General features: G+C 52.1%; 1 protein-coding gene across 4 annotated transcripts in view; it reads left to right on the plus strand.

The window, feature by feature from the left end:
• The window catches only part of fhit (fragile histidine triad diadenosine triphosphatase), a 133,522-nt gene that overhangs the window by 85,340 nt on the left and 27,753 nt on the right, over positions 1–20,429 (plus strand). For 2 of the 4 annotated variants that reach the window (XM_053867543.1, XM_053867544.1), the window contains one exon: positions 14,530–15,466. The exons of 1 other annotated variant lie outside the window; for it this stretch is intronic. In XM_053867543.1, the coding sequence (XP_053723518.1) occupies positions 14,530–14,637 (108 nt within the window). In that variant the 3' untranslated portion in view covers positions 14,638–15,466. Of the gene's footprint in view, positions 1–14,529; positions 15,467–15,489 lie in introns of those variants that run through there. One more of the 4 variants, XM_053867542.1, reaches the window with a different exon arrangement.

A 20,429-nucleotide genomic window follows, 5' to 3' on the forward strand; every position in this document is an offset into this window, starting at 1 on the left:
GCTTCTGACAGTTGCTGCATATTTCACAGTGGTGTTGAGTGAGAGCAGCAGCTGGTTGTCTTCATCGATCACATGGTGTCGAATGCGAGTCATGAACCTGCCATCTAAAGTCAGTCCAGGCTGTGAATGTCATGTTGAAGACAGAAGAGTGCACTTGAGTGTGTGTCCTACATTTGACCTTGATGACAAAGGTATTTCATTGGAGAAACAGAGGCGAGATGACGGTGGTCCCTGGATCCCCTCCCCTCAGCAGAGAGTGGCGCGCTGCCTTGGGGGCCGGGGGCCACAGATGGATCCTCGCTCTCCGCCGCTCACATCTTCGCTCACATCCGCCACTTCATTCCCGGAGCGTTTCGGGACTTGGCAGCGACGTCAGGTGTTGCCAGTTCATCAGATGGAATGAAAAGTCTGCGCTGGTTACGTAAGCTGGAGTGAAGCTTCCTCTTGTCCTCGATGTTCTCTGCAGCAACAATTCTCAAGTGGTTCAATTAGCAGAATCAAAATAGCAGCAGGCTTCACGAACACGCGCTGCAGTCAAGGTCACTGCCGCTGCTCAACGTGCTTGGATTGAAGCCGAAGCTCGGGCTTTATCTTCAACTTTCCCAAGTTGCTCTGACTCTCAGTTTCCAATTCTCAGTTCATCCTCTACTGCCACTCTGGAAAAAAAACATACGTTTGTGTGGGGAAACATTTGAGCCTTCATGGACACCCGGGTGGGGCCGGAAGCTTGCCTCCGCTGCTCCATTACAGGAGCCAAGTGAAACATCTGCTGTGACTCAGAAGAGCCTACTGACTCTCTGTGACACCCAGCAACCCTCGGCATCAGCTGCCCCTCCCACACCCTGCTTCCTGCTCCTGACCTTCCTGGTCTGAGGCCTTCTCCACTGACAGCCTGAGCATCTGCTCCACTGCTTCCTGTCTCCGACCCAAACATCCTGGCAGGCCTCACTATTGTCCTGCAGAGCTTCCCTTTCTTCACTCTCTCTTCTGTCACTGTCCACACCTGGTGGTGGCCTCCACCTGTCCCACCCTGCCTGCACCACAGCATCTACATTTGTGGCTTGAGAGGCTGGAGAGGCCTGACGTCAGCCATGTGAAGTCATCGTACTTCATGACATTTAATGGTCTCTTTGAATGAAGTTATGGTCCTCTCTCACAGTACATCTAGTGATACATGAATGCCTCGTGAAACACTGAGGTGCAACCCCCAGAGACTTGTTTATTTCGTTGGTGTTTTCAGAATCAGAAACACTTGCTCTGTTATTGCTCAAAATAGAAGAGTAATGAAGAAGAAACAGAGAGAGTGGGTCACATGGAATGTTACTCAAACAAGATAGAAATAAAAATAAAGACAATAATAATGTACCGTATTTTCTGGACTATACAGCGCACCGGAATATGAGCCGCACCCACATCATTTAAGAAGGAAAATCGACCTTCTTCGTACATAAGCCGCTCCTGAGACTGACTCGTGAAACAATCTGGGCCACGTTCTGAACTGGACTCATGAACCCCTCACGTCTGATTGACATTTCAAGTGTTTTCACCCTCCACTAGATCGTCTCTGTTGTTTGAAAACAGCGTCATTTGAGCGCTTTAAAGGTCAATAAAAGGCCTGTGGTGTCATGGGTTTGATGTGGCGAGGCCCAACATTGTTGCCAGCGTGACGCTCTCCAGACTGTAAAACCGAGGGAGAGCACTCAGCCGAAGCAGCTGTCTTCAGCCTCTTTGATGCAAGTTCCCACTCTGGACGTCTGCTGAAGTTTCACATTCAGCTGCGTCTGACGCAAAACGGCGGCGGATCCACTCGACTCCGTCTTAACACCTCGCCTGAGAAAGGCTGCTCATGTGGGCCACATGCTGAGCGTTCTGAACGTCAGGCTCAGAGCGGCGAGTGTCTGCCAGTGAGCGCTGCAGTTTCACCTTCATGAGCACGGAAGCCTCTCTGCGCTCCGTCACGTGCTGCGGTTTTAAATGTCGTGCTGAATTGGTGACGCCTTGTAACGTGCATGTGCTGCAGGACGCGAACGTGACGTGACAGACTGCAAAGCACCTCCACAGCAGACACGCTGTTGCCAAGCGAGCGGCGAGTCGCAGGGAGGGAGGCAGGGAGGACATCACAAAGTGTGGGCGGGGCTTCGTCAGACATGTGATCAGCAATGACAGGCAGTGATCTGCATTCACGGATCACGCTGAGATCAGCCTTCCATAATCGCTGGCCGATGGATGGGAGCGTCCCTAGTAAACCTCCATACATTAGCCGCGTCCTCGTATAAGCCACAGGGTTCAGACCGCGAGAGATAAAAGTAGGGGCTTATCGTCCGGAAAACACGGTAAAAGAAAACTGGAATTCCATACTGAACTGTCAGAGAAGGCCCTGGCTCCCAGCTCAGACCCTCCTGAGACAGTGGGCTAAATAAAAGCAGGCTTTGGAACAGCAGCGACTGGTGAGCCGTCCAGACACCAGACTCATTTTTCTAGTCCGCTGATGCACAAGTCTCCTTTGTGACTCCTCTTCTGCGCTGCCTCCTCTTTGGCCTGCCGAGTCCCGACGTGTCTGTGCATGAGGCGAGAGCAGAGCTGGGTTGAAGACATGGACTGAAACCTGCATGGGTGTCGCCGTGCTCCTGACGGAGCCACAGGTGGCCAGAGATGGTGGTCCATTTCTCACTCCTCTGCAGCTCATCCCCTCTCCCTCCTGAGAGCAGGCCACCATTCAATGATGTAAAACTGTGAGCCTGCGACGCATCCGTGTGTGCTGGCGTCCGGGGGGGACCGCAGCAGCGGCGCAGCGCCACGGATGAGGATGAGATGGAAGCCGGCGGTGAGGCTGCTTTTAATTTCTTCAGGGAATCCCGGCGCTGCTGTGGTAATGTAAGCAGGAGTGTATTTTAAACATGTGGTCTTGATTCTCCATTTTGGAGCAGGTCTCAGTAGTGCAAATGACTTTGGTGGCGTCGTGTCGGGAGAGGAGTCGGGCGCGGCCCGCGGGACGTGCGGAAGAATGGTAAACAGAGGGATGGTGGTGGAGCGCGGCAGCAGCAGCAGTGCACGTGTGGAACGGTTCCAGGAGGCATGAAACAGGCAGCCGGCTGGTGCGGGAGGCCGCCGACCTTCCTCTGATGTGGTGAGGGAAGTGGCCCCACAGACCTCAGACTCTCTCTGAGGGAACTACAGCCGAGCGCTTTCAGCTGACACCAGACCCACGTGGACGTGCCGTTGTGTAGAGGAACCTAAGCCAGGACGGACGCTGAGCCCTTCTTGCTGTTTTTCTTTCATCGATGAATGAAAGAATACGCCATTCTTCCCCGGAAGATGAAAGCATAGCTGCGTCGTGAAGGTCCCTCCCACCTGGGAGTTGATCCCTGCCGAGAAGAGGAAACAGCACCGCAGTGCTGCAAAAGGAAAGAGTATGTTTGGACTTGGTTTTCATGTCACGACTGAGATGTGCTGCCACTCTGAAGCGAGTCAAACACACCAGTCGTCCCACGAGGAACCTGTGAAAGGATCCGCTGATTGATTCAGATCCATTCACAAGAGCCACTGCTGTTGGTGGCCGTCATATTAGTCCACCATTACATACGAGGAAATTCACTTCATCTTGGAAGAGCTTTAGTCTGTGTCCCATCTGTCCCCCGACACTGGGCTCAGTGTCCCACTCCTCCTCACTGGCCGCTCACCACTTGATCACATGACCCCTTCAAATCCAGGGAGCTCCGGAGCTGACTTGAAACCAAGTGGGAAGATGAAGTGTGGAGAGATGTCCAGGAGACCAAAGGACCTGATTTCACACCTCTGACACGTCTGTCACCACAACACAGGCTCCGCCCATTTCTTCTCCGCTGGTTCACCAAACCAAGTGAGATGATCAGTACCGATGCAAGAGGTTGCAGAAACGTTGGAGCTGTCTTTTCCAAAACATCTCCAGGACTTCTCGTTGTCTTCATAGTGGAGGGAGCTTCACAGTGGAGGGAGCTTCACAGTGGAGCTTCACAGTGGAGGGAGCTTCACAGTGGAGGGAGCTTCATAGTGGAGGGAGCTTCACAGTGGAGGGAGCTTCACAGTGGAGGGAGCTTCATAGTGGAGGGAGCTTCACAGTGGAGGGAGCTTCATAGTGGAGGGAGCTTCACAGTGGAGGGAGCTTCACAGTGGAGGGAGCTTCACAGTGGAGGGAGCTTCACAGTGGAGCTTCACAGTGGAGGGAGCTTCACAGTGGAGGGAGCTTCATAGTGGAGGGAGCTTCACAGTGGAGGGAGCTTCATAGTGGAGGGAGCTTCACAGTGGAGGGAGCTTCACAGTGGAGGGAGCTTCACAGTGGAGGGAGCTTCACAGTGGAGGGAGCTTCATAGTGGAGGGAGCTTCACAGTGGAGGGAGCTTCACAGTGGAGGGAGCTTCACAGTGGAGGGAGCTTCACAGTGGAGGGAGCTTCACAGTGGAGGGAGCTTCACAGTGGAGGGAGCTTCACAGTGGAGGACGCTTCATAGTGGAGGGAGCTTCACAGTGGAGGGAGCTTCATAGTGGAGGGAGCTTCACAGTGGAGGGAGCTTCATAGTGGAGGGAGCTTCACAGTGGAGGGAGCTTCACAGTGGAGCTTCACAGTGGAGGGAGCTTCACAGTGGAGGGAGCTTCATAGTGGAGGGAGCTTCACAGTGGAGGGAGCTTCATAGTGGAGGGAGCTTCACAGTGGAGGGAGCTTCACAGTGGAGGGAGCTTCACAGTGGAGGGAGCTTCACAGTGGAGGGAGCTTCACAGTGGAGGGAGCTTCACAGTGGAGGGAGCTTCACAGTGGAGGGAGCTTCACAGTGGAGGGAGCTTCACAGTGGAGGGAGCTTCACAGTGGAGGGAGCTTCACAGTGGAGGGAGCTTCACAGTGGAGGGAGCTTCACAGTGGAGGACGCTTCATAGTGGAGGGAGCTTCACAGTGGAGGGAGCTTCACAGTGGAGGGAGCTTCACAGTGGAGGGAGCTTCATAGTGGAGGGAGCTTCATAGTGGAGGGAGCTTCACAGTGGAGGGAGCTTCATAGTGGAGGGAGCTTCACAGTGGAGGGAGCTTCATAGTGGAGGGAGCTTCACAGTGGAGGGAGCTTCACAGTGGAGCTTCACAGTGGAGGGAGCTTCACAGTGGAGGGTGCTCAGAACTGGTGTGTTGGTGTTGAGGGGAGACATGGATCTTAATCTGGGACGAAGTTCTGACCAGTGACTTCCATATGAATGAACTCTCCACAGGAACTTCTCAAATGTACGACTGATTTGAAAGCGCAATAGTATTAGGTCGTGACCCAAGAGCGCCACCTACTGAGAGGTGAAATGCATCACACTGTTTCATCACTTCATTCAGCAACTTTCTCAGTCCTCTCAGGTTCAGCTGGCAGTTTCTTTGTGCTACAGTAGTGAACCACTTGCTTGCAGCCATGTCCCTCAATGCTCCTCTGTTAAGCTGCCCGTTCCACTTCCTGGATTTGTGGTTCAACACCTCTCCGTGTTCCTGCCGCAGCATCTTTGTGCTGTGGCCACACGTTGGCGCTCTCCATCCTCGTGACCAGTCCGAAGCTCCCTGGGTTCTGGCTCTCCGTGCTAATGGCCTGACCCCTGACTCTCATTTCACTGAGCGCAGCGCTTCCTCTGCTCCAGGACGCTGACAGAGGTCAAGTGGTCAAAGTCTTTAGCATAACGCTAACGTCCCCGCGCTGCCAGGCAGAATGTAGATCAGATTGTTTTGATGGTGGGAGAGCGGTGACGGCAGCCCTCCAGAGAGAAAGGCTTCCAGTGGAATATGCTGAGGGTCGGTGGTTATGATGGAGAGCATCATCACGTCTCTTTTGCATGATGTCGTTTCCAGACAAATCCTCGGCTTCTCTGCCTGAACTTGCTTCATAACAACAATGGTTCTTTCTCTCTTCACATGTATTTTGTGGTGCATATGATAAACTACTACAGGTGTCACCACAGCGACAGTGACAGGTGTCTGACAGAGCTGCTGTGTTTGCCCTGACACCTGTGTGTGACACCTCAGAGGGAACGTTGGTCATCCATGGTCTGTTGGTGGCTGACAGATCCAGAGGTGTTGACTGAGCCGTCGCCTTTATCGCAGTCACAGTCAGAAGGAAAAGAGGGAGGAAGTCAGATGATCCTTCTGCTCAGTCTGTCCTGTGATCTGAGAGAGAATCAAGGAGAAGGAGCCGAGCGGCGCTGGGATCCAAGCTCCGTGTCAGAATGTGCTTCACACGCTGAATCTTCACGCTTTAGACACGCAGTTTAATTTGTAGCGACTGGTTGGATGGAAATAATGAGCACTGTCGCCTCCTGTAAAGGTTTTGCTTCCTGTGTGATATGTGCGAGTCTCGTGCTGGATCTGCCGTCCATCATCTGAGTGGAGCTGACAGATTCTTATTCTGGAGCCGTCAGACGTGTCAGAGAGAAGACTTTCTTCCATCCTGTTGGTGCAAGTCACTGTCAGAGAGAAATCTCCCGGAACCCACGTGAATGAATACGACAGGCACGACATTTGACGGACAAGTAATGACATGTCGCGTGAAAACTTTTAGCCTCTTTGGATGAGAACTCGTGCCGTAATGACAAGTCAATCTTTGGTGTCGGTGAGCGGACTCCTCCCCAATACGGCGGTGAACCAACGAAGGTTTGTGGAGGAAGCAGTGATGGATGTGAAGGTGGGTGGGCATCAGGTATCTCCAGTGACGTGCTGGTTCAGTCCTCGCTGCTGACTCTAGAGCAGACTCTAATTCCAGTCTTTAGCCAGAAGGACAGCGTTGGTCAGACTCTTGGAAACGAAACAAGAGGGAATGGGCCGCTCTCCTCCCTGCTGCGATGGCTGGGAGTCTGCCTCACGGCAGCGCTGGATTCTCGACGCTCCGCTCACACAGGAGGATGCAGGCTGGATGGATGGGAGCGTCTCTGGTGGATGTTAATGACGGGGTTGACAGGAAGTGCACAAACAACTGTCGCCGACATCCTTGACTAGCCATCACAATGAGCACACAAACAGCAGATGTCTGAGCAGGTGAGCTTTGCCCCCTGTTATGAAAAGAGGTTTGTCTGGCGATCGGTTGCCTCTTTCATCTGCCATGACGGCCACCTCCCCGGAGGCCCGCCGCCGTGCAGCAGGGACTTGATCAACCACCATGACGGAGCCTGAAAACCACTCTTCTGTACTGAAGGTTACGCCGAGAGACGAGTCCCCTGATGGGTGCCGAGTGACAGCAGCGGTGTGACGGTGTTGGAGAATAAACTTGAAGATCATCTGGTGCCAACAACGTCAAGTAAACAAGCAACAGCTGCTGTGGTGGGTCAGAAGGCAGAGTCAACACCTCCGCCGGCGTTTTTGCTCCAGCAGGGACGTGGAGGAGCTGAGAACTGCACCGTCTCACTCACAGGTCTCAGAGAAAAGGGCAGCAAACCAAACCTTCTCCAACCTGTAGCCATATATGTGAGGCTCTCACAGTGGTGTGTCACTCCATGATTTAAACGGGTCTGTTTGAGAAAATTATCAGTCAATTATCGCTGTCTTCGGTTACAAATCTCTATTTTTGATCAGAGACTATTCTAGGGTTTTAAAAGATGTAGAATTCATTCAAGGAAATAACTGACGAGAGGAAAACAACAGGTCAGTTGTACAAAGAACTCCCACACAATCAAGTAGCGAGGAGCGAGACACAGAAAACTGAGCGAGAACAAACTAAGGAGGCGGCAGACAGAAGATCAGACTGGCACGGAGTTTACCGTGAGGACGCAAAGCAACCATCTGGCAGTGCAGACTGGAGCCCAGTCAGTGGAGTCTGATGAGTGGAATGGGATCCAGCTGCGCTGCTGTGAAGCTGAAGAGAGAGACGGAAAAGGAAACAACACAGAAACACAGGAAATAATAAAATAAGAGCACACGAGAAACGAAACATGACACCTGCCTCATGGTCCTTTGGAAATGGCAAATTCTACACCGTTTAAAAGCCTAGAAAAGTCACCATAAATGTTAAAATTGATCAAAATGTGAGATTTGTAATCGACCGATGATTCCGACAATTAACCAATTTTCTAAAAATGACGAGTTTAAATCTTTGGCAAATATCAAAATTGAATTCTACACCTTTTAAAACCCAAGAAAAGTCTCTGAAAATGGATCAAAAAATGAGATTTGTACTTGACCAGAGATAAGAAAATAGAGAAAAAACAGATGATTTTCTCAAAAAGACGAGTTGAAATCTTCAAGTGACACACCATTGTGGACACCTCACATATATGGCTGCAAGTTGCTGTTGGTTTGGTTTTCTCTGAGTGTGGATTTGACCTGTGCATCTCTCATGCAGCGCGGCGATGTGAAGCTTGTCTTGGGTCCTGGGTGTCTCCATCTGAGGCCGGAGGGCAGCTCCTGCTCCTCACCTGGGCTCAGCCCTCGCAGCGGGAGCCCTGCTCACTCTCAGCAGCGCCCGAGGTTTCACTCCACCCAGCGTCACCCAGAGTCTGCTTCTGCTGCTGGTGTCGCTCGCATGAGATGAAGCACGCTTGACTTGAAACCAATCCAAAATAGAGTTTGGCGAAGCTGCTCTTGTCCAACCATCTCCTCTGATCAAAGTGCAGGCTCCACTTGATGCGAAGCTGCACACGTGTCGCTGCTTTAATCAAAGCACATGTAGCGAGTCACTTCCATTGGCAGCTGCCGTCCTTGGAAGTCATGAAAACACCTGTCAACGTTCCAGCACGATGTTCCCCGTCAGCACGCGCCTGTCCTTGTGCAACTCGTCCACAGTCAGCCACTTGATGTTTGCGCAGTTTCATCAGTAATTGGCAGCGTTTTTCCTGCTTCTGAGTACTGAACTTCAAAGTTGCAAAGGCTCAGCACCGCGTCAAAGACCTGACAGTTGCTGCCGTCGAGTTTTCCCAGCGACCATCGTGACTTCAGTGCCAGAATTAGACTCCGTGATCAGTGAGGAAGGAGGACGGCGGAGTCCACGGGCTGTGAACGCACTGTCACCGTCACGCCACTCCTCTCCTGCGCCGTGTTTACCATATGTCCTGCATAATATAGATGGAATCCATGTGTGTGAATGAGAGGGAGCCAAGCTACAGGAGGCAGAGATAAAGAAGGTGAGGGGTTTGAAGTGCTGAGGCTCACCTGTCCAGGGCCATGGAGAGTGTGAGGAGGAGGTGAAGAAGCGGCTGCAGGCAGGATGGAATCATTGGAGAAAAGTCTCAGGTGAACATGGCGAACAAAAGTGACTGACTAAATGTGACTCACATCTAAAAATGAAGGAGAAAAACCCACCATTGTTGAGGAGCAAGGAAGCGGTCGTGCTAACAACGTTGCTGTTTGCTTTCCGAGCCGCGCTCCGTAGTTCCCGGGCTGCTTGGTGGCCACAGTGCTCTCTGATGGACAGCCAGGGGTCGCGACCTCGCCTCTTTGTTCCGTCCGCTCCAACATGCGAGGATGCTCTCCCTCCTGCCAGAGATGTCCGCGAGTGTTGTTTGCTCTCAGACGGTGGTCGGCGAGGGGGTCAGGGCGAACTCGCCGTGGCCCAGTTGGGGTCACTGTTTAATGAAAGTGTGTCCTGTTTGACGCCCACGGCTGTGGCCTAACAGCCAGTCCCCACAGGAGAAAATGGGGTTGCCAGAGGTTAATAAAGTGCAATTTCTCTCCTCTCCCTCCTGGGACGGTTCCCCCTCCTCTTCCCCCTCCTCTTCCTCCTCCTCCTCCTCCTCCTCCTGCCTCGCAGGTGAAGATGACGCTGTCTTCCTGCAGGAGATGCAGTCGGTGTCTGGACAGCTGCCTCGTGAACTGCCCATGTGTCGCGACAGCGGACGAACAAATACGCCGGTTTTTGAACCACAGTCAAGCCATGAAGCTGTCCACAATTGGACCTGTATCTTTGTTAACTGTCCTGATGCTATTCTGCCCTCCGTCGCAAAGTGACGCTGAAGCTGGATCCAAGCAAGTGAAGCTTGCCCCCAGGTGGCCAACAGGGGATGTGACTCACCCTCAGAACGTCACCAGTACTCACCAGCCTGTAAAGTATTTTCCGTCGTGTTGTGATAGTCGTGGCTGTCTTTCTTTTGATGGTGGCCCCTCACAACAGTTACAGTCTCTAATGTGGCCCTTCAGGAAACGGAATAGCCCACCTCTGCTGTAGGGGGAGCTGTTGTGTCAGCTGCTGACACAATGACTTGTCATTGTCTGTTATATGTGTATTTATTTCCAGTCCTCAGTCATGTGTTGTGCTTGGTGGCCCAGGAGTGAAAGCAAAGGCTGGAGGCACAGGTCGCTGATGATGCCAACACAGTGAGAGAGCTGCGGCGCTTGAGTCGAGAAAACCACACAAGCTTCTGTTGACTGCATTTATTTATTTTTGTTGGAGAATGTTGGCATTTATTGTGAAATAATTTTTATTGGTGAATTCCTTCTTTTATGTCACATGCTCTGTAGCATGTGTTGACAGTCGTAACTTACATTTGAACTGAAGTCACGTGAGAACAGGGCTGGCCAACCAGTCCCAGGCTCAGAGCCCCACTGTTTGACTGTGCTGCTGAGCAGAGCCACATGCTACAGACACGTCAGGCTGTGAGGCTTCACCTGAGCAGCTGCTCACCTGACTCAATAGAGTGGTTAAAGCTCATCCCTGAGTGTCACCAGGTCGCTGGTTCACATCCGGCGTACATCTCTTCTGCATGTGTTTTTCACATCCCTCCATTTGACCCTGATCCTCCTGGAAACATCAAGCGGCGTAGATAGAAATGTGGGCGCCATTGACTTGACTCCTCTATGTTTGGACGTGGCTCCTGCCACCGATAACGTGGCCCCGCTCTGTGTGTGTGTGAGCCACGCTGCAGACTGGAGCCTCTCATCTTCACGGACTTCACCTCCATCAGCAGTGAGTCACAGGTGAAACACATGCCAGAGCTTCAGTTGAGGGAAGGACAGACGTGGAACTGAGTCATGTCAGTGGTGTTGAGGCTCCAAGTCTGAGGACCATGACTCACATCGCCACTGAACCTGCAGCCAGGTTTATTGTTTATGTTTCAAAGTGAAACGCGAGTCAAAGTCTTTGAACATTATTGTGGCATCTCGTCGGAGTAGCTCTTATTTTTTCCTCTTATTTCCTGTATGAACCATCATCTCACCAGCAACTCGACCAAAATGGCAGCCAGTTTGGCAGCTCATCTGTTGGAGAGCCGCGTGTGGCCCGGGAGGCGGGGGTCGGGCAGGCCTGAGCTTCATTCCTCAATAATCTGTCAACAGTGGTTTGATCTCAGCTGCTGTGTCTGTGAATCCAGTGTGTCCGTTCCACGAGTCACTTTCCTCTCACACTTAAATCTGATCTTTTCACATTGCTGCCATTCATTGGCTTTTTGAATAGAAGGTGTAGAATATTCATCATCATGGTGACCCGAACCTTTGTTACGTCCTTCAGTCACGAACGTGGCTTCAGCCTGGGCAGAGCAGCGTCCACCTGGTCCCATGATCCAGCAGACGCTGGGCATCTTCGAGTGGGGCTTGTGATATTGTAATTACCATGTCATCATCAGGTTAGCGCTGTGAACATCCCAGTGTTGAGTCTCTGGACTGCGACGCCTCATGGAACCACACCGTCTACGTGTGATGAAGCTCAGCTTTCCTCTTGCACTTCTTGACCCTGACTCTTTGTCAAACGCCTCCGTGAAATCCGTCTTTGCCCGACAGAAAACGTGCTGTTTTCCAGCTGCTGTTGTTGGCGCTGTAGCTTGACCTGTGGGTAGTGAAGGCAGATGAAACACCAGCCTTGGTTTTTGTCACGATGTTTGGGTGCCTCGACCACCCGTCGACGGAGACACGCTGACGCATTAATATTCATGGACATATTCATCTCTGTCAGAGGCGCCACTGTGTCTGTGTCCACAGCAGCTCGGCTGAGGAGGAAGTGAGCGGCGCAGGGAAGCAACGACAACACGGCGGCGAGTGGCCCGTTGTTTTCTCTGATCTAACACTTCAGCTGCTGAGACTCAGCTCTGTGTCCCTGGTGTGGAGCATCAGTAGCAGGACCAGTGGCTGCAGTCACCGCACTGAACTTACCAACCCAAGTGTTCTACTGCTGCGGTTCCCATTCACCTCGGTCAACAGAGTAGAATCACTGGAGGCTTACGTGGTCTGCAGCTCTTTCGCCGCTCGCTCAGCTTTCTCTCAAACAGGAAATCAGGGAGGTTTGTCTTTATCTCCTGCTGCATGTTTTCCCAACTCAAGGACAAAGCCATGCTTTGCCTCAGCTGCCACATCTATCTCCGCCCCCTAAACACTGATGCGTGGTGGGGTGGTTCCCCACCAAACTGAGGGCGCTTTCACACTGAGGGTTCTGTCTGGGGTGGCCTGAGTCTGAGGCGCCCCCTGCTGGGCAGCCTCAGGCCAGCGTCTTTCCTCCTCACTGTGCTCCTCATGCAGTGACAGCTGCAGATCACAGCAGTGAGAACAGTGACTGTAGAGCGCAGCGTGATTCACTGAAGCAACTCTGTCTGTCAGTAACATCAGGTGTTGATCAGCCTAATAAAGGAGAAAACACCTGAGCTATCAAACCCCCGCACACACCTCCAGTCCTGGAGCTCTGCGCTCCTGTTCCCCAGCACCAGTCTCCTGCAGCTGAAGCTGCTCACCTCAGTGTTCTGGGAGTCTGAAGCATGTCGTGCGCCCAGACAGCCATCAGACCCTTCACTGCCCGCCATCCATCATGTTGCTGTGGAGTCACGCTGGACACCTAGTTTCCAGCGTCTAGCGCCGAGTCACCTGAGGCCAGAAACTCACCCCCCGCTGAGAGTTTCCTGAGATGAGGTGCAGGTCTCCAGCCGGGATCAAGTCCACGGCCAGAACCTGACTCACTTGTGTTCACATCTTCTGAGCCAAAAGAGCTTCGTCTGGAGACAGAGTCCGCAGTGTGAAACTGCCCTAAAAAACACTAGTGGTAGACTAGACGTGTGAAGCCACGGGAGAGCGAATGTGGTGCATGTTTCAGAGCCTGCTGCCTCAGCATAACCTCATTATATGATATGATGTTTCACTTGTGCTTCATTACAATTCATGTATGCCTCATATTACAGTTATTCCATTATTGTAAACGTTTCATTCCTTCACTCTTTTGCCTCTGTCCTCTCAGATAGTTGCCACTGACTGTGGACTGTTGCCTGCAGCAGCCAAAGCCTTGCTTGAGTAGCTATAGTGAGGTGTACACTGGGCTCGCTGGAAAAACTCGCATCCATTGGATCAATGAGGGGTTTATCTCCTGTTTGGTGTACGCACTGATCTTTGAGCCGCCCATCTCCTCAGATTTGGCAATAATAGCTCTTAATAATAGCTCTTCATTTTCCTTTCATTCTCGTATTATACGACGTGATGATTATTCTTGCTCGGTGCTGCGTCTGCTGCTATAAAGCTGAGGAGAGTGGGCAGTTACGGGGCCATGCCTGTCTCTCGGGGGCCACATTCTCAACCTCTCTGCCAGTGTGAGGAACATCTGCGAACTGCATCAACACAAACGTGGCCCTGAGGCGTGAGTGGTTGCCATGGTGACATCTGCACTGAAAACAGAGCGGGGTGTGGCACTTGCTGCTTCACAGCTTCCCTGGTTGGTCAGGCCTGAGCGGAGGGAGGCCGTGATGGACACGCCCATCATGGCCTCCTCTGTGCAGAGGGGTGTGTCGTGAGGCTCAACCACAGGTCAAGAGTCAGTTTGCTCTCATCGACGGTCGTCGTGAGGACATCCACGACACATCTCAGGAGGTGTCAGGCTGAGGTTTCCACAGGATTGTAACGTGAGATTATATGGCGAGGTTATGCTCATGCTTCCTAAGGTTCCTGACTCTTTACGACTGATGTTATGACTCTATCCATCCTCGTGCCAAGCAGCACTGATGAGGCAGTTCCTGGACAAACCTTCAGACACCTGGCATTTCTTCTTCTTCTGAGTCCTGTGGAATGTTGTCCCTGACTGAAACTGGACTTCCTTCCTTCCTCGGTGGCTTCCTGTCTCCTGTCACGTTTGTCCTCCGGTGCTCCTTTGTCCTTCTGGGAGCAAGTGTTCAACCAAACCTTCCACCTGTCCCTGCCCTTCACTTCCTCCTCTCCCCTGCCACGACACCCTCCGCCCGCCTGGAAATGCCCTCTACCAAGGGCGTCCCTTTGTTTAGAGACACCACCAGAGTGGCTCCAGTGCTGTTAGCATGTTGCTGAGCCTCTTCAGAGCCTCCGAGCTTCTTCTGAAGAATGTTGTGGACCAGGTCTGTTCTGTTGGAGGAACCACGTGTTTGCATGAGGAGTCTGAGCGCTGAGAACAGATGCAACACGTGGGAGTCATTCATCGCCACTTCACGCTGCTTCAGTGCGATTAATGGCGACTAAAAGTTTCACCAAGTGACAGCCCTGAATCAGCAAATACCTTTGCCCTGTGCCTGCCTCGTTGAGCAGAGCGCCCCCTGGTGAGCCGGTGACTGAATGAGATTGTGCGTGAACACACTGACCGGTGCAGTTGGAGCCGACTGAACAGATTTCTGTCGTGTGTTTCCAGCTGCAGCAGCACGACCGGACGCAAGAGGACGACGCCTCCCTGTGGAGAAGTGAGGAGGAAATGGCGGCTGAAGCTTCAGATTTGAGGAAGCAGCTCCAGATGCCATGAAAGCTTGTGTTTGTTTTAGCATGGGCAACTGGGACACCGGGGTTTCAATCTACTCCATAACAGCAGTGTAATTCAGATGAAAATAAAAGAACCGAAAGATAAGGACTGCGTGTCGGACATTTAATGCACTAAACCATGCAAATACCCGTCATGTTCAAGCTCAGTTTTTGCTTTACCATCACATACATGAGGCAAGGTGAGCAGCGACGGAGCAACTGAGAAGCTCCATTGGATGTATTGTAGCACAAACTGCTTCATCTCCCCTGGAGCCAATCCCAGGCTCTACCTCCAGTACTCGGCGTGTGGGAGGAAACCAGAGTAAGCCCACGCAGGCACAGGGGGGACATTCCAGCCGGAACTGAGATTGCCTCCAGCTGGAAGCAAACCTGCAACCTTCCGTTGATGAGTCAGTCACACTGCCTGGATCCCGGGTTCCAATGTTAAATCGGCCGTTTATCGGTAGCTTGACAAACATCAGTACTTTGCTGTCTGCTTGTCGGGACCGGTGTTCCAGCGATGGACTCAAGGCGTGTGAACTGTGCAGTCAGGTGAAGGGTGTTCAGGTCTGGAATCCACTTTTCTTCTGTCATGGTGAGGTTTTGCTGATAGTATGGGTAGCTCTCTCACGTAGCTGGACAAGCATCGGCACTTTGAAATGAGGGTTAACGGTGCGATGATGAAAGCCTGTGAGTCTCTGCAGGAGTTCATCACGCTGTGTTGGGCTTTTGCTCACCTAGTTTACACCTAGTTTTTGCACCTGTCTGGTCCCGGAGCGCATGTGAATGTTCAGATCAGAATAACATGCTCAATGCTTCCACGCTTCTTTACGCTGGTGTTGCTGTTCACCAACAGATCCACCGGGGGAGCAGTCTGAAGTTGATGACAACAACCAAACATGGCGGCTGTGGAGTCAGTACTGATCAGCGTTGTGAGATATATGGCCACTGCAGGACGGAGAATTGCCGCCATTGTTACGTCTTCTTCCTGTCTCATTAGAGCTACGTATCCGGTCGAAAGAGCTGCTCTGTTTGACCCAAACCCCTGAGGTTGCTTTAGGAATACGGAGGGAATGAAGGCAGAGGACGGAAAGAAGACTCCGTCCGGATGTGGATCTGTGAGCATCAATGGACCGTCAGAGAAGGAAACAGGAAATGGGCTCCACACATGTGGAGTATTGACAGTGGATACCACGTCCTGCTCTGTGTGTACTCCAGGAGGCGCCATCTGAGCCCAGATTGAGTCGTGGCGCCGGGAACGGAGCGAAATACGGTTCAGGCCAAAATCATTTATCGCTCCATTGGATCTGATGCTGAGAGTTCGGTGCCACTGTCTGCACATTTCCAAGCTGCTCTGTTGGTCGCGCCCTTGGCCCCCAGGGCCACGTGAACCCTGTGACTGAGTCGGAAGGCGGCAGCCGCTGATTGGGCAGTGAAATGTGGGACTCATTCTTCAAATAGAAGCTGCATGCATGACAGATGGATGGAACCTGGCCTGGCCATGGGCGCTCGCTCCTCTGAACCCGTCTTCATGTGCACCCGAGAGGACCAGGTCTGAAATGGAAGGCAAAATGAGACGTTCAACAGCGTGCTGCCTTCTCTGACAGCCTGGTCCCGGAACAATGGACACGTTCACGAGCCGATCTGGCTTCATGTTGCTCTGAGTTAGAGCCACAGTGACAGTGACTCGCTGGATGTAGCCTGAGGAAGAGGCTTCCACTTAAGGACGGGCAGTTTTCACGGTGCCTTTTTTCATTGGGCCTCTTTGACGTCTCTTTCCTTTCGATTCACTTGTACATTTCCGCACCTCCCACTCATCACACTTGCAATGCTAACAGGAACTAGCGTGCGGCGCGTCCTCCTGATCAACACGTTCCTCTGGGATGGAAGTCCTCGTCCAGCGATCCTATAGCCAGTCGCCAGTTTTGCGTCGGCCAACTCTCGTTTTTTGGAAATGCTTATTTGTTTAAACTTGATGCCCCACCAAGCTTGACAGCTGGGAACATCAAGCACTGACTTTCATTCCTTCAGCGTCGCACGTCGACGTGTTGGGCTTGGGCTTTGGGCATATCCTGCCTGTGCGGGCAGCGCGGCACCTGAAGGAGAGCTGGAGGTTGGGGTTCAGCTGAGCCATGGGGTGGAGCTGTTCCACAACATAACTCGCCAAACGTGTCTACTTTAAGCTCCTCACGTTCCTCACCAGAAGCTCGGCCCCTGACTGGAACGCTACTCAGGAAGGAGTTTGTTTCCGACTAGTTTTGACTCAAGTCAATACATTCCACCATGGGAGGGAGGGTGGGTTGATCGGCTTGGTGGGTCCGAGGTTCCTCCCTGGTGCTGGAGCAAACATCAGGAGCAGGAGGCGTGGACCACTTCACCCTCACACACGATTAGAGCAGGCTTCAAACACAATGATATTTGATGTAAAAGACGTACAAGCTCACTTCGTCCCCTCCTCACACTATAATACGAAGAAAGAAACAAGTCCATCGACCAGTATTAAACTGTAACACCAGCTGTCAGCTGGGTCCAACTCCATGCATGAAACCAGAGGAGGGACCAAAGCTCGGCGGCATCTTCTCGTACTGTAGTTGAAAGGCCCCCCCCCCTCCTCCCCCGGGAGCTGGGCGAGGACATGGTGGTGATCATGGCCTGGTGACCACGCCGGAGGCGACAAACCTGCCGTGACTGACCCGCAGCGTCCTGCCTGGCTGTCAGCAGACGCCAAGCTAATGAATCGCTTCACTCCGGGGAAGGTTTTAATTTGCTCAATATCAGAAATGCAAATCCATAAAGTTTCAATCCTTTTGTTTGTTTACTCTGAATAATCCACTCCATGGAAACACCCCCCTGCGCTGACATGAGCTGAGGAACTGTGCGGTCCCCCACAGCAGCAGGGGACTGGTGCATCTCCTCCTGGCTTCCTGCAGCACCTCAGCCAGCAAGGTCCTCCTCACCTGTCACACTTGGGGTGTGAATGTGGGGGCCCATTTCAGACCACAGCTCTAACCAAACCTCTGAATTAGTGCTCAGGCTTTGCTCAAACTAACCTAACCTCCGATGGTTTGGTTTGAGCTGGTTAAGATTGACAGCTCAGATTCAGAGCTGGAGCTCTGACTCACCCTGCCTGCTGTACCCGGCCCAGTAACAGGTTTTCCCAGCCAGTCATCCAGTCCATGGATGAGTTGAACGCACAGCATCTGGATTCCACCCTGGACCTGCTGCGCCTGAGGCTGCATCAACAACACTCCACAGGTGGCTGCTCTGCAGTCAGAGCGGAGGAGCGCCACCCGCCGTCCACGCGCTTCACTCTGGGGCTCAGATATGTGGAATGTTTGATTGTTGCGTGTCGCCCTGACTAGCAGCCGCAGGCGCCAACAGCCGTGTTGATCGCAGCCGTTTCCCTTCAGGCTAAAGCCACCAGCTGCCTCATGATGCCGCGAGACGCGGAGGATGACTTCTGAACAAACAGAACCGTCGGATTTGCCGGCAGGAGACTTCAACCAAGCAAACCGGACGGCAGGCCTCTCTCACACCAGTCTGGTCACACCAGTCCAGTTTGTCCACTAGGATTTGACCTAGTTTGAAGAGCAGCAAGGAAACACATGGCCCCGGGGCCCTGTCCAGTACTAGAGCTGGTTCATGACTCCTGATCTCATCTGTGATCAATAACCAGATTGGATCTACTCACACGTAAACAAAGCAAAACCTTCTGAAGCGACATGAAACCATGGGATCAGCACAAAGATATTTGTCATGGAAAAGTCCAACCAGCAGCAGAAGCAGGTGCAGGTCATGTTCATCACATTTACTGAAGAACAAAAAGGAAAAAAACACCTGATGCAAACTGTGGAGAAAATTGGAAAAACTGAATACAATTCTCAATAAAATAAATAGAATAAAACCATGTCTGAATATTAAACAATATATTTGATTTAAACTCCAAAGAAGATGTGAGTGAAGTGTAGATCACAGTCTCACCGTTTCAAAACTGCTCCAACAGGTGAACAGTGTTTCCTGTAGGGGGCGCCATCACTTCCTTCATCACTGTTTCTTTCCAAGAACATACACTGTCCAACTGTGAGAGGCTGCAAATCAAGTCTTTCAAAGAAATAAAAACAAGTGACTTCATTATAGGCAAAGTGTTATGAAAGCCATAGATCACAATAACATCAAGCTTCCTGAGCAACAGTTGTGAAAAAGTCAACACTTAATTTAGACATAAAAGATCTCCTCATGGTGGCTGGCAGAAGAGCAACAGGCTCCAGACGCCTCGTCGTATGTAACACGAGTGTAATGATAGTGAAAGGCCGATCAGGTATGGTTGCCTGGGTGACGGTCCTTTCTCCTCACCAGCTTCTTCTTCTGTCCCTGGCACTTCTGTCTCTAACATCCGTGGTCTAACATGTTGCCGTCTCTCCTTCTCCACACGTCCCTCTGATAGACTGCCTTCTGATCGTCCAAATCCCTGCCACTGAGGACCTCCTGCTCTGACTCTTCTCACCATCACGGCACCCTCCTCCAGAGCTGCCGCTCTGCTGCGCGACTGACCACCACCGACAGTCGTCTCGGTCCATTTCAATGGGACGTGAACACGCGTGCTCAGCTGCTCCTCCGCTCTCTCATGTTGGAACAGGTGACTCACTTGGAGTGAGGCGGGGCACATGGTGGTGTCTGTGGTCTGCCGAGGCGCCTGGTTCACCAGGGGCAGGTGTCTGACACGCAGTGGCATCACCGCAGCCACTCGCTCACCTCTCCGTCCCGGCTGTCTGTGACGCTGCAGCCCGACGTGTTGACAGATGAGCGCTGCACGCAGCAAGGTGCCGCTGGCGATGCTTTAAAGCTGCTTTTCATCGGAAACGTCCTTTCCTTCCTCTTTTCACTGGCGAGTCGTAGACCCAATTACAGAGCAGGGATATTTTTGTGTGTTGCCAGCATATTCTCTGGGGTGTGAATGATTATTTTCTAAGCTGTTGGAAGAAGGCGAAGAAAGTTTTTCCAGCAAACCGACAGCAGATCACAGAGCGAAGTGGTGGCTGGTCCCTGGGCTCCACTTTGTTCCGCTCAGGTGTGATTCATTACTCCTCTCCTTAACAGAGTGGGCAGCGTTTGGCCAGGAAACAAAATGCTGGCCAGAGATTCTCTCCCGCAGCCAATGAGTCTATTCAGAGATGCGGGCGGATCAATAGAGTTGACTTTTCTCTGAGCCAGAAACACTTTGTCAGAGCCCCTCAGCAGTTGAAGGCAGTTCCTGAACTGCGCCCTCCTGACACTGCTCACTCTGCCAGAAGCCTGGGAGTCCAAAACAAATATGAGTTCACATTTCAGCTCATTCTGGGTATTTATATCTGGAGCTCACATGTCGGAACGCTTCGATGGACCTCACTGGTTCAGACTGAAACGTATCCTGGGCTGACGGGGAAACCAGCTAAACCAGGGGAGTCGACCTGAAGACACACAAAAGGGCCTCAGTGGGAGCAGGTTTTTGTTCCTACCCTGCTGATATGCCGCTGATATGTCGTTGATATGCCGCTGATATGCCGCTGATATGTCGTTGATATGCCGCTGATATGCCGCTATGTCGCTGATATGCCGCTGATATGTTGCTTTTATGCCGCTGATATGCCACTGATCTGTTGCTGATATGACGCTGATATGATGCTGATATGTTGCTATTATGTCGCTGATATGGCGCTGATATGTTGCTTTTATGCCGCTGATATGCCACTGATCTGTTGCTGATATGACGCTGATATGATGCTGATATGTTGCTATTATGTCGCTGATATGGCGCTG

Source organism: Synchiropus splendidus, chromosome 6, assembly GCF_027744825.2.
Source record: "Synchiropus splendidus isolate RoL2022-P1 chromosome 6, RoL_Sspl_1.0, whole genome shotgun sequence".
In the NCBI taxonomy this organism is placed as follows: domain Eukaryota; kingdom Metazoa; phylum Chordata; class Actinopteri; order Syngnathiformes; family Callionymidae; genus Synchiropus; species Synchiropus splendidus.